At 44.0% G+C, this 12,190-nt stretch overlaps 1 protein-coding gene across 1 annotated transcript; it reads right to left on the reverse strand.

Annotated features, from left to right (window-relative positions):
• Positions 1–429: 429 nt before the first annotated feature.
• On the reverse strand, positions 430–11,714 carry ZNF804A (zinc finger protein 804A). Its single transcript, XM_010297138.1, has 3 exons — positions 11,550–11,714; positions 6,079–6,209; positions 430–3,721 (listed from the first exon to the last, which is right to left on the reverse strand). The coding sequence occupies exons 1-3, from the start codon at positions 11,712–11,714 to the stop codon at positions 430–432; spliced, it is 3,588 nt and encodes a 1,195-aa protein (XP_010295440.1).
• Positions 11,715–12,190: the final 476 nt, after the last annotated feature.

Below are 12,190 nucleotides of genomic sequence, written 5' to 3' on the forward strand. Positions count from 1 at the left end.
ATTTATTGCAAGAGATAGTTTGTCACTAGATTTACAGTTTCAGAGAACATAGTACAAAACATAGTGCATCAGCTTTGTCTAAACATTAAATAGGTGCAAATACACATAGGTAAAAACCAAAAAGTGAGTACTTTACAACATAAGTTATAGAACTATAAATATATTTTATATACATTATACATACTCTAAGACATGATTTTCACTTATACAGAGTTCATATTAGTGTCAGACTATTCAGTGCTTTAGTTATAGTATAGGTCCAAACTTTACGTGAATGTTTGCGTCATTATACTTACAGTAAATGCTTCCCAAGGAACGAGGAATTTTACCCAGTTTATTTCGCAGAACCGTTTTGCAAAGCCGAGGGGACTGCAGAAACAGCAGGACCGTTTCGCTGAAGGCTCCTTCCCCCATCCCCGAAAACCTGCCCTAAAACAGGGGCTGCAGGGGGATGACAGCCGGGTGCGGGGACAATAGGGATGGGAAGACGGTGTGCGGCAGCGGGGGAAACGCCAGCGGGGTTGGGTGCAGGACCGAGGGCGGCAGCAGCGGCAAATGTGGCGGGGCGACGAAAGCTGCGTGGGCCCCGGGGCAAAGCCTCGGTCCTACCGGTAGATGAGGTAAAGGCGCTCTGGAAAGAGCCGGGACCTGGGAGAGGAACTGCTGGTGGGGCTGGAGAACCTTCAACGTACTGGCGGCGGCGTGCTGCTGCAGGACGGTGTGATGGATGGTGGTAACGGAGGTAGAACAGAGCGGCGGCTGCAAGGGTAAGGGCTGCAGCGGGGAATTTGGGGGCTGGATGGCCGGAGGAGGGAAAGTGAACTTCACTTTGTTGGCCAGCATGTTTTGTGGCATGATCTGCTGATACGCCTCGGATGGGAGACCTTTGAATTTTTCGTGGCTATCCGGAGGGAATATCAATGTCTGATCGGGCAGGGTGAAGGGAGCTATTAACTGCTCGGTAGTTAAAAATGGATGACTGCTCACATGTGCTTCTTTGAACGGCAAGGGTGGTGGGCTCCTAAATATGCCAGGATTACACTGTACCCATTCGCTGGTCACCTCATTTATTTTCTCATGTGGTACAGACTCGGCCAATTCATAATGGCAAAGATAGGATTTAGGAGGAGCTTGTTCCAAATGTCTGTTGGGAAGGGGAACTTTGCAACGAGTTTGATTTTCATGACTGTTGACATTTTCTTTTTTCTTTTCATCTTGCAGAATATCTTGCATGCCGACAGCTCCTGGAGCACTGTGCTCAGGAACAGAAGCAGCAGAACCTGTGACGACGTCAGAAAATGTACTCGGAGCGCTCTCCATCGCTGTGCACACCATTGGCTTGGCGCTTTCCAGCCCATGTGAACCACCAGTTTCTAGAGATGACTTGCTTTCCTCCAGCTGCATTGTTTCATCCATATCTTCTGCATGATCAGCTTTGGGATCCACATTGGTTTCCTCTAGATTGTCTTGAGTCAAGTCATCCCCCAAAATATTTAATGTAGAGTTTGCAGAATTTTCTTTGGAAGGTCTGGAGGTCTCACTTCTGGCATCCCTGTCAAGGAATACCTGATGGATTCTAGTTTTCCTTCTCCTGCGTTTCCCTTTTGCCTTGTGATGTGTAGCTAAAGTACGTGCTTGTCTTAGATATTCCTCTGCTGATGAAGTCTGTCCGTATGAGCTTTCATCTGATGAAGAGGAATAGGTATGATGTCTCCGCTTGCGGTGGGATTTTTCAGGCTCCTCTGTCAGAATGGTGTAACCCCTCTTTACAGACTGGTTTTGTCTTGGACTCTTCTCCTCGCTGCAGCGTCCTAAACATTTATGCTCTGAGCTACAGCTGGACCTCCTGACCTTCCAGCTACAACATGTCTTAGAGTGCCTTAAGCTGTGCCTCCTGGTACTCAGAGCCAGCTGCTTTGCCTGTCTCCAAGCGATTGCTTTGCTCCTCCTGTGCGGTCTTTTACAACCATGGCGTTGGCCGCTACTTCTAGCGCTCCAAGCGTCACACCAGCCTCTGTCCCTGTGTACATGATCCGATGCAGACGTGACTCTCTTATGACCATTTTCAATGCCAAGTTTCTGATGTGACTGCTGTAGCCCATCTGTAGCTAGCCAGATATTCCCCGCATCATATCTGCACTTCTCTGGATTATTTTGGAGGTGCTGATCTTTATTTTCATCTCTGTACGTAATTGCTTTTTCAGTCACTGAAGATGTGTCCATTTCTGCTGCTGTTGTGTCACCACAGTGGTGGTGATGACAACGACATAATTTTCTTCTCCTTTTCCGTTTTCTACTTTTGTGAAGCCATTTTTCATGGCTTGCTTTGATCCAGACTTTGTTGTATTTCTCATCTATCACAGTGTTTTGTCGTAAGTGATTTTTAGAAATGTGATACTTTTCTGTTTTTCTAATCCTGAATGACTCATCCAAGGACACTTTATTTTGATTTTTTGCAGGATCACAATTTCTGATGAGGGAGACATCACTTATAAGGGGTATTGTACAGTCGCACACATTTTTATTCATTTCTGTTTCATAATCACCACCCTCTGAAGTAGGTTTATTTATAAAATCTGACACTAAACTATGGTTGGATTCAGTTTTATGGTGCAAATGAGGTATGTTTGGATGATGCTTGGGCTTTTCTTGGCTGTCACTTGCTCTTGATGACTTGAAATCAAAATATAAAGGATTACAGCTGTAAGAAATTGATGGGTCTGTACTTGTGTAAACTAACATTTCCGATGGCCACTGAAGAATATTTGATCCATGTTTGCTAAGAACAGGAACAAAAGGTTCACAAGGTCTCTTGCGCGTGTCTGGCTTGCTTTGTGGGGCTCCACTAGTACCTTCTTCAGATGGTGATGGAACTAATGCATCTGCCTCCAGCTTTTTTATTTCAGTTTCAGTTGTGGATGAATCACTGTTCCTGTCTTCATCGTTTTCCTCCGCAATGTCCTGCAGAGAGAAACAATCCTCCACAACCATCTGCGCAGGAGCCCTGCTTGCCCGCAGCTCATAACTGCTGCAGTCCAGGGTCAGGACCTGAGCACTGTCTGCAACCACGGGCAGTGTTTGGTCCGATACGTTTGCTGCACTGACATCGATCCCGTAGCCATCCACGTCCGAGGGCACCAGTTGCTTTGAATGGGACGCAGCAGGAGTTAATACAGGATTCTCTAGCACACTGTTTTCTTCACTGGCCAGCAGTTTTGACTCCTGAGCTTCAGGAGCTTCTGCTGGGTCAGCGCATTTCTCCACTAGCGAGTGAAAACAGTTATGTTTCTCCTCAGGGCACAGGACTATTTCTGCCGCTGACGGAGACTGAAGGTTACAAGCTCCTGGAACAAACCTACTTCTTTTGCTAAATCCATGCTCCATTGACGATTCGTCATTATATTCATAGAAAACTGCAGCTGAAGACTCCAGTTTGACCGCTGCTTTCTTAGGAAAAGCAAAAGAAAACCCAACCCTATGTCCTTGAGCTCCTTGAACTTGTTCTCCAAATTTACAAGCGTCCGATTTATTACCACATGCATTTCCAGGAGCGGAAGAAATAACAGAAGCGACGTCTTTACAGTTCTGCGCATCGTGCATTAACGCACAGCCGAAATCCTGTTTGTTGGCAGATTCTACGGCAGCACTTTGTGGGATATCACTGCAATGATCTCGCACAGTCACTGTAGTGGATTTGAACATAGGGCCGCTTCCAGGAGCGCTGGGAAGGAAAACAAAACTTGGAGTCAGTACCTTTCAGAGAACTGCAGACAGAAACACGGTGTTACATTGGTATTGAAGAGTGTTGGGTTTTTAAGGGAGAAGGAAGAATCGGTGGACACGTAGATTTAGAATATGAAAAAATGTCATATTGTATACTAAGATCAGTTGACTAGCATAAAAAAAGGAGAGAGTAAATATTGTGCCCCCAGCTCATGTGAAGTTATCAGCTGAAGCGCTAATATTCCTACAAGGTAGTTTGCTCTTGCTGGACATACTGGCTGGCCTAATAAAAGACTGTTTATCTCCGTTGAAATCTTGCTTCTCCACCCAGTAGATCATTGTATTTTCAATACTACTACTACAAATAGCAGAGGTTTTCCATTCTTTTGTGCTACAAAATATATTAAAACAGGGAGCGCCTCATAGACCACTTCCCTCTTAGTCATCATCCCAGTGACTGCTACTCTGCCCACAGGCAATCACCCAGCAGCTCCCATCCTATTTGTGTTCACAGACTGAACCGTTGCAATCTCAGCAATTTCTTTCATGGAAAAATAATATCAGGGAGAGTATTTCAGCTGACAGTAGTGCAGTAAGTGATTCATCCCTCTTGCGAAAAATTTATCACTGTCTACTTCTGTTCTTCATCGTTTCGTGTCCTCTTCCCATCTGTTCTATTTGACTTAATAGGAAGCAAAGAGAAGAGCAAAAACTGTTCCAAGCTGCCAGTTTTCCACGATCCACAGAACTGCTCAGCAACTAGGAGTAATGGGCCTATGTTAGAACATTTTTTTTAAAATCGAATTATTCTATGTTACAGTGCAGAGCAACACTAGATGATGGGTCATTGGGAAAACTTGCAAGTGTTGTTTAGGACTCCAAGAAGTGCTGAGATAAAGAATGATGAACTCAATCTACTGGGTCTAGAAATTAAGGTAGAGGTTTTATGAGAAGGGAATTCCACATGAAAATTCCTGCCTTGTCCAGTTCTTCAGAAATGTAAAATGTATGTAACAAAAACCCCACACAAATCCTTTCTTTAACAGAAAGGCCAAACAAAAGGTGATCAAACAAAACCAACTTAGAAAATACCAGTTTAAAAAATGCTGTGTGTCTGTCTATATCACACCTCTAAGGATGTAGAGGGGTAGTAAACAGTAATTCTTAAATAGAGAAATAAAGCTCAGAGATAAATTCTCCTTCAGGTACTAGAAGGAGGATATTAAAAAAAAAACAAAACACAAACAAAACCAAAACCAAACAAACAGAAACAACAAACCCCTGCAAAATCTGTGCTTCACTAGCATGGAAAAAGGGAAACACTACGTTCTTCTTTTCTCCTGAAATGTGCTAAATTCAGATTTTGGAGTAAGTTTACGGGGAATAATATCTAACATCCCCAAGTATTAAAATTCGACAGTTAAAACACTGACGGAGGAGAAAGAGTCTCTATATGAGTTGTTATAAAAAGATAAAAAAATTAAAATTAGGTGTCATGTTGCTCATGTCAAACAGACCTCACAACATTCACGTTCCGTCCACTTGCTTAGACAGGCCTTGTTTCAGCGTGCTGCCCACCATCCAAACTAGGGAGAAAGAGACTGTTACTCAACAAGAGCTACAACTGGGTTGGACTTCTCTGTTAATAGATCTGGTGAGACGAAGGCTGGATAGAAAGAAAACACTTGCGTTGGAGCATCTACTTTTTTGCTTTTTTCCCCCTGAGATTCCACTGTGAAAAGTCAGTACTTCTATTTTCCGTGGCTTGTCAGCGTCACAACTGTGTCATTTTTAAGTGAGAATACAGTCACAACTAGCAAGCTCAATATTAATTTCAACAGTATGCCTAGGTGCGATACTAAAATGCATGGCTAGCAAGGAGTCGCGAGCACTTACCTTTTAATATAAAAAATCCAGTTACTGAAACGTAAAGCTAGACTTCTGGATGCTTTCCCAGGCGAGCAGTTTGAAAACTAAAATCACAGAGATCTGTTACATCCTGGCAAGACAGACAAATGTTTTCCTCACCTCATCAATGAAGTCATGTCAGCCTGCAAATGCATGACCTAGTTCACTCAGCTTTCAACCGATGTGCCTGGGTTTATGAAATATATACGAAACACATCTTTTTTGAAACTAAAAGTACACGTCATCTTAGCTTCAACGAAAAAGCAACGTTAAACGTTCGGTGCTGCACATGGTGTGAATCAAATTACTGTACACATACTGCTTCATAAAAAGGCGTGTGTGGGGCTCCAGCCGAGGGACTCCAGCAGCCCCGCGTCCCACAGCACCAGCTAGCAGTGGAGGGATCATTTTAAAGTATTTTTTATCTTTCAGCAGCTACGCACTTACCATGTCGTCTCTTTCCTTAGTTCAGCTAGCTTGTGCAAACGTTGAAGGGCTTTTTCCTGTTTCCTTTCATCTTTTCGTGACTTAGATGCTACGTTTCGAGCAAACTCCCTCTGCTTCAGTTCCTTCAGTCTCTGCAAGAGATAGTCATATAATGCACACAAAAAACCCAGGGATGATTAATGTTTACAGTGACAGTTACCTTCTGGGAAGCACTCATGGCATGAAGTAGTTTTGAACCTCACCAACGTGACCCATTCAATAAATGTATACATTTCAAGTGAATAACCAAAATCGACAGAGATGCTAGAGACGGGTTAGCTAGGTTAGAGATAACCTAGAAAATTTTACTTTTGTGATTTATGTAGACCAGCCTCAGCAGGATGAGGCAATGTTCATCCAGAATTTTGCTCGTGACTCTCTTCCCAAAAACCCTCCCCGCCGCCTGATTGATCTTTGCGATAGTAATAAAAAATAATGAGACCACCCCAGGTATTTTTCCGCAAAGCCACTCTGTATCCTGTTGACCCCCCTGCTGGTACTAAATCTTGGGGTTTTCTGCCCAAGATATTGGGCATAGCATTTGTCACCGCAGAACTCTGGGAGGTCCCTGCCAGCCCTTTTCTCCAGCCTACCAAGGTCCTTCTGGACCTGCCCTGCCACATTATCAGCGTGGGATCACCTGCAAAGCTCCTGAGAGCACGCTGTCCTGCCATCCAGGTCACTACTAAAGACGTCAAAGCGTCCTGCCTCAGCAGCCATCCCCAGGGGATGTCACGGCCAGAGAAGTCTTGTCTTTTGAAATGGGAAGATCCTTCCTTTGAAGGAGCTGGCTTCCCACTCTCGCTGGCATCAGACGCAACAGTTAGAAGCAGACACTGAGGTTCAACCCACCATCTCATTTGATTTCATCTCCAGCCTGTTTCTTTGGGGGAAAATTAAGATGTACAGCCCCGATTCTCCAATGAAAAGGGGATTTCGCTTTCTTTATCACGGAAGGACAATACGCAGAGACTCTCCTCATCCTTCCTGTCAGCAAAAAGTATTCCTGTAAGTCCCAAACCCCATCGGCATACTCCTCAGTTGCTCAGTGTGTCCCCAGTATGGCTCACCATCTACATGACATCGTCTTATGAGATTATTATCTCATGATTCTGGGAAGAATCCAATAACTTGCCACCAGGTCAATGTCCGAGGGCTAACAGCTGGCCATGCACAGGGGCCACGTGGATTTGTAAAAGCAGCAATGCTGATCTCAAATTGTTGGAGGGGTATTGGGAGCTTTTCTTGTCACTGGCAGGCCCATGTCGGACCCACATGGAATGGAGTTGCAGAATTCTGCAAGCACTGTTCTCCTATTCCTTCTCAATTTTTTATTTTGCCCCTTTTGTGACTTTTTTTTCCTATTCACAGAAAAATAACCCTCATATAACATCATTCTTTTATGCTCTGAATTTGTCTTTGCCATTTTGGATGATGCTAATGCTACCTTGGCAGCCCATTTAATGCCAAGAAACATATGTAGAAACATGCTGAGAAAGCAAACAAATGCTTACAGAAAAATGAGCGGTACTGTCTATTTTAAATTTTTGCATTATTTGTCCAGTAACTGGACATTCCTTTGAAGACATCCTTGATAGATACAGAGAAATAATTTGAAACGTAGTAACTTCTTCTACCATTTATATTTTAGTTATTTTGAGTTATCAAAATTTGTTTTATTGGGCTAATACAGTATAAGGTTATAGATTCACTCAAACCTGGATCTACAGTAACCCTTTTGCAAGAAAAAAAGGTTTGAAATGTGAAGCATCCTTGTAGAACATTTCTTACCCCTCTGCATTCATGTTTTCCTACAGATAGTATGATACTGACCCTGCTTCCCACCAGCCACTCGTGAAATCCAAAGCATTTCATTTCATTTCATAGGTAACTTCTGAGTCCTCAGGATACCCGAGAAGTGATGAAGTTTGCTCCTTCCCCTCCCCACCTCCAGTCCTTGGCATTTAAAGACAGGATTTCATTCCATTTTGTAGAGCTCAATAATTCTTCATTTTTTTGCCCCTCCAATGTGTAAGGAAAGAAGTATATGACAAAGCAAGAGAAGAAGAGGGAGATTAAAGGCTGCTTTTTCACACGGCTGAAAAGGAGATGCTGAGGTGGATACAAGCCCTGTTGCTCCAGAAGCAGCACATTACTGTCATTACTGGGATGATTATAATTAGTGATTTGATTCTGACCAGATTTTGACCCCTTTTCCTCTTACCGCGGAAGCTTAGCAGGACTCCACGCTGTCAGGAGTGCCAAAGTTAGCACAACTCCATGTTTCAGGGTGCGAGTAAGGCCTTGCTCACAGTGAAGGGGGAAAAAGCAGCTAAAGGAAGTTTTACGTGATCATGGAGGCACAGAAGATGCGTTCCACGCCTATCATTGCCAAGCAAACATCGCTCTACCGATCTGAGCGTCTCATCAGCCCGATCCGCCCTTAGCACAGTTTGGCACATACCAGATCTGGTACAGAAAAACCATCCACAATTTTTAAGTAGTTAAGTTGTTCCCTTTGATTGCTACCAGTAGGCGTCAACGTGTACGACAGAGGAGTCTGGCAGAAGGCTTGCGTGCACAGCCTTCACGTTGGGCTGCCTGCTCGCCTCCTCTGGAGCACTACTGGCTCCAGAGCTCCCCTTCTGCCAGACCTCCTGGCAAATACACCGCCCCTTCCCTGGACGGGAAGCTGTTCTTGGCAGGATATGAACTAGTTACACAACGTGGGTTGGTTTGTTTTGTTTTGGTTTTTTTTTCTTACAACTGATATCTCAGTGTTTTTCGTGGAGAGCTTCAAAACATTTTACAAGGATTACACCTAGGTAACTCCTGAGGACTTCATTCAGCAAATAGGTATGACTGGAACTTTTCTCCGTTGTAAACCACAAAACATGGATCTGGTGCGAGCTGGTTTGAGACCTCATCAGGCAGTTTCCAAAAAATACTATTTCCTATACATAAGAAGTCATCTAAGTGGGAAAATGCGTGCCCCCATTTTTGGATACTATAGTTATTTTCCATTTGTCTTTATTTAGCCATCTGATAAACTCTCACCACCTCCGTTCCCTCATTGCACTTAGTCAGGCTAGTGCTTGATAGCACTGCATTTATACAGCCCTATCATTGTATTTTGTTGGTGTTGCTTGTATTATGCAAATGAAAACGAGATATTACCCAATTATACATAAAATGCCATTAGTCCATGCATTCTGAGTGTCACGGGGCCCCCACAAAACTTGTTCAAAGCAAACACAGCGATAAAAACACAAGTGTGCCTTATTCCCTAACAAGCATCTTTTTCTTAACATTTCTATGTCTTTCCATGTGGCAGAGGTATTCACCAACGCTAACTTCAACAGTTACTTTAATGCCTGCTATGTTTGTTTGCTTCCATGGATCATTAGGCACATAATTAGCAGGCGTCATACAGTATCTAAATATCATTCCCTCCTGTATTTTGCTCTGCTTATGAACCAGCTCAAAACGTGTAAGCCCTAGCAAGCAGAGTTCAACAAACAGTTCACAATGAATAATGAAATGACATTTCTCCAAGAGAACTAAATGCCTTCATCATTCTCCTGATACACTGCACCGCCTCTTTGAACGGGCAGAGCACGGACCACCGTCGTTTTGCAAACGGCTTCCCCCAGCCCAGAGCAATGGGAAGCCTGACCTCGATTCCCCCAGCCTTCCAAGGGGATCCTGCCACTGGGCTGCTTCCACTCGGGCAGAAGCTGGATTAATTTAAGAACTCTAACTGTAATGCTGGGCCTGAAGCAGAAATACTCTGCCTGTTTCTAACAAACTCAGCCGGGAATCTTACTGCACACCCATCACGTCATGCTGAGCCGAGGTATGCAAGTCCAGATGAAAAGGAAGACTCTACCAGCTCCTGTGTACCTATGCGTGGATAAAACTACACATGAGAAGACCACGTGAGGTCCAAACTCAGATGTGGCTGCATTTCACCCAGAGGCATACAGCTCAGGTGTCCCCAGGCATGCCGTGGAAGACACCCATCAAAAAAAAAAATTAAATCAAAGACTAAGTGGACTTCCAACGGGACCTAATTTCTGGTTACTTCACCCTTCACTTCCCCATTTACCATATTAGACAGTTAATTTCAGCATGCTGCCCTTCAGAAAGCTCATGCTGGGTTTCCTAATTGTCTAATAGAGGAGCCACAAGCCCAGATTCTGCTGCAGGAGTCAGATGCCTGAAGACCTCCATGGATCAAAGCCACTCGAAAGCAAAGATGCATTATGGCATTAAGTGCGCTTCTTACATCACTATCACAAGCTTTCTGCCACCTTGCAAAGCGGTTGTGTTTTGCGTTTTTTTATTCTCAAGATTTAAGCACTTGTAACAATAGCACTTCAAACTAACAGGTCTCAAAAACGTAGAGGAGACATTAATTAGTAAGTATTCCCAGGACAACTAAAGCACGTAAAGGCTGAGTAGTGAAACACAACGTACCTGAATACTATGATAACAGGTGATAAAATGAGGGGGAAAAAAACCCACCCAAAGCCCCCAGCCTCAAGTAATTTTATACCTTGAAACATGTAATTTAATGTTATCAGAACCGAAAAGCAGTGAAACCGAAGGGGAAATCGTAACGAGCATCAGGATTGATACAGGCTGTCTGTAGCGTTAGTATCCCACAGGAAAACCAGCCATCTCCCCCAGCACAAAGGCATCAAAGGGCTGCTTATTCAGAGAGGCTCTCATAAACTAGCTGTGCAAAGCGTATCTCCTTCATCTAGGAACAACTTCAATAGGGTCAGGAACCAACAGGAGCAGTTTTTGTAATAGCAGGGGTCAGAAAGATGCCTAGCAGGGGATTTCAGGGCACTGCAGCTCAGATATTATGATGCTATTTTGCTTTTGACCTTAGATTAACAATTACATCACGCGGACTTTTAAGATGCTGAAAATACAGAGACCATAAATTCATTTTCTCATGAATGGAAGTAGAAGATTACAGAACTTAACAACCATGACATCAAATTTTGCTTCTTTGTTGTCTTTTTATTTTATTGGGAAAACTGACCATACTCCCAGCAGTCACTGAATCATGAATTTGTGCTATCGTTAGCTTTTAAAAATAACTCATCAAAATAAAACTTCCTTTTCTTGCTCCTTAACCATGAAAGACTCTAAGCCGCAGCCCAAATAGCATAAGCAGGTTGCTACAGCCCTTTATAGATTAAGCACTAAAACACCCAGTGCTTGTGTTACACCTGGAAATTTCTGTCACAACCCTTTTTCAAGTTAGTTGCTTCTGAAAGATCAGATAGAGCAGAGTCACAGCTGACGTGGGAACCTCTGGCAAAGCAGACGAGTGATCAGGGAACGAGCCCAGCCTGTAACTCATTCCCATAGCTTTACATTATCTTAAGAGAACCGACATACCGTCACGCCTGTACCGCATGCACATAGAACACGCAGCTGCTGCTGAACCGGCAAGAAGGACTTGGAAACTGTAAAGGGCGGCGAAACTGAAGGCAGTAAGGGACGAAGAGTCCCACTGCTCTGCTGCCCACGTCCGGAGAGGGAGGGTGAGGAGACGGCAGTGCTGCAGCCACCGGCATCCGCGCCGGTTCGGGAGCGCGAGGCTCAAGTCTGCTCCCGCTCCGCCGCCCAGCCAGCGCCACCGCCTTGGGCTGAGACCACGCACGCACGGGATATCCACCCGAAACCCAGCACGAGCCTCCTCCGCTCCTGTGCTGCCTGTACTCCGCTCTCACCCCAAAAGGAGCTGGAAGTCCAACGCAGCTCCCTCCTGCCCTTCAGAAAACTCCTGATCACCGAAATGTGAGGGACATGGGTTGGTAGTTCAGCGCTGTCGTGGAGGTGGCATGAAAGTGGGATTTGGATTTATTGAAAACAAATTAAGTATTACTTCCGTCTACATCTATATATGATATAAAACGTATTTTTAATTGTTAATAAAGTTTTTTGGGGGGCTTGTATTCAATTTGTTTTTTGTTTTTTTTTTTTTTTTTTAATTTGATTACGGCTTAATACAGGGATTAAATATGAGTATTTCTTAGCTCCCGGTGATTAT

The sequence above is a fragment of the Phaethon lepturus genome, unplaced genomic scaffold (genome assembly GCF_000687285.1).
Source record: "Phaethon lepturus isolate BGI_N335 unplaced genomic scaffold, ASM68728v1 scaffold7071, whole genome shotgun sequence".
In the NCBI taxonomy this organism is placed as follows: Eukaryota; Metazoa; Chordata; class Aves; order Phaethontiformes; family Phaethontidae; genus Phaethon; species Phaethon lepturus.

Coding starts and splice junctions, on each gene's coding strand:
- ZNF804A (XM_010297138.1), bottom strand. CDS start 11,714: ATGCCGGTGGCTGCAGCACTGCCGTCTCCTCACCCTCCCTCTCCGGAC. Junction 6,210..11,549: donor GCGTGTTCTATGTGCATGCG/GTACAGGCGTGA, acceptor TATCTCTTGCAG/AGACTGAAGGAACTGAAGCA. Junction 3,722..6,078: donor CTAAGGAAAGAGACGACATG/GTAAGTGCGTAG, acceptor TTTCCTTCCCAG/CGCTCCTGGAAGCGGCCCTA.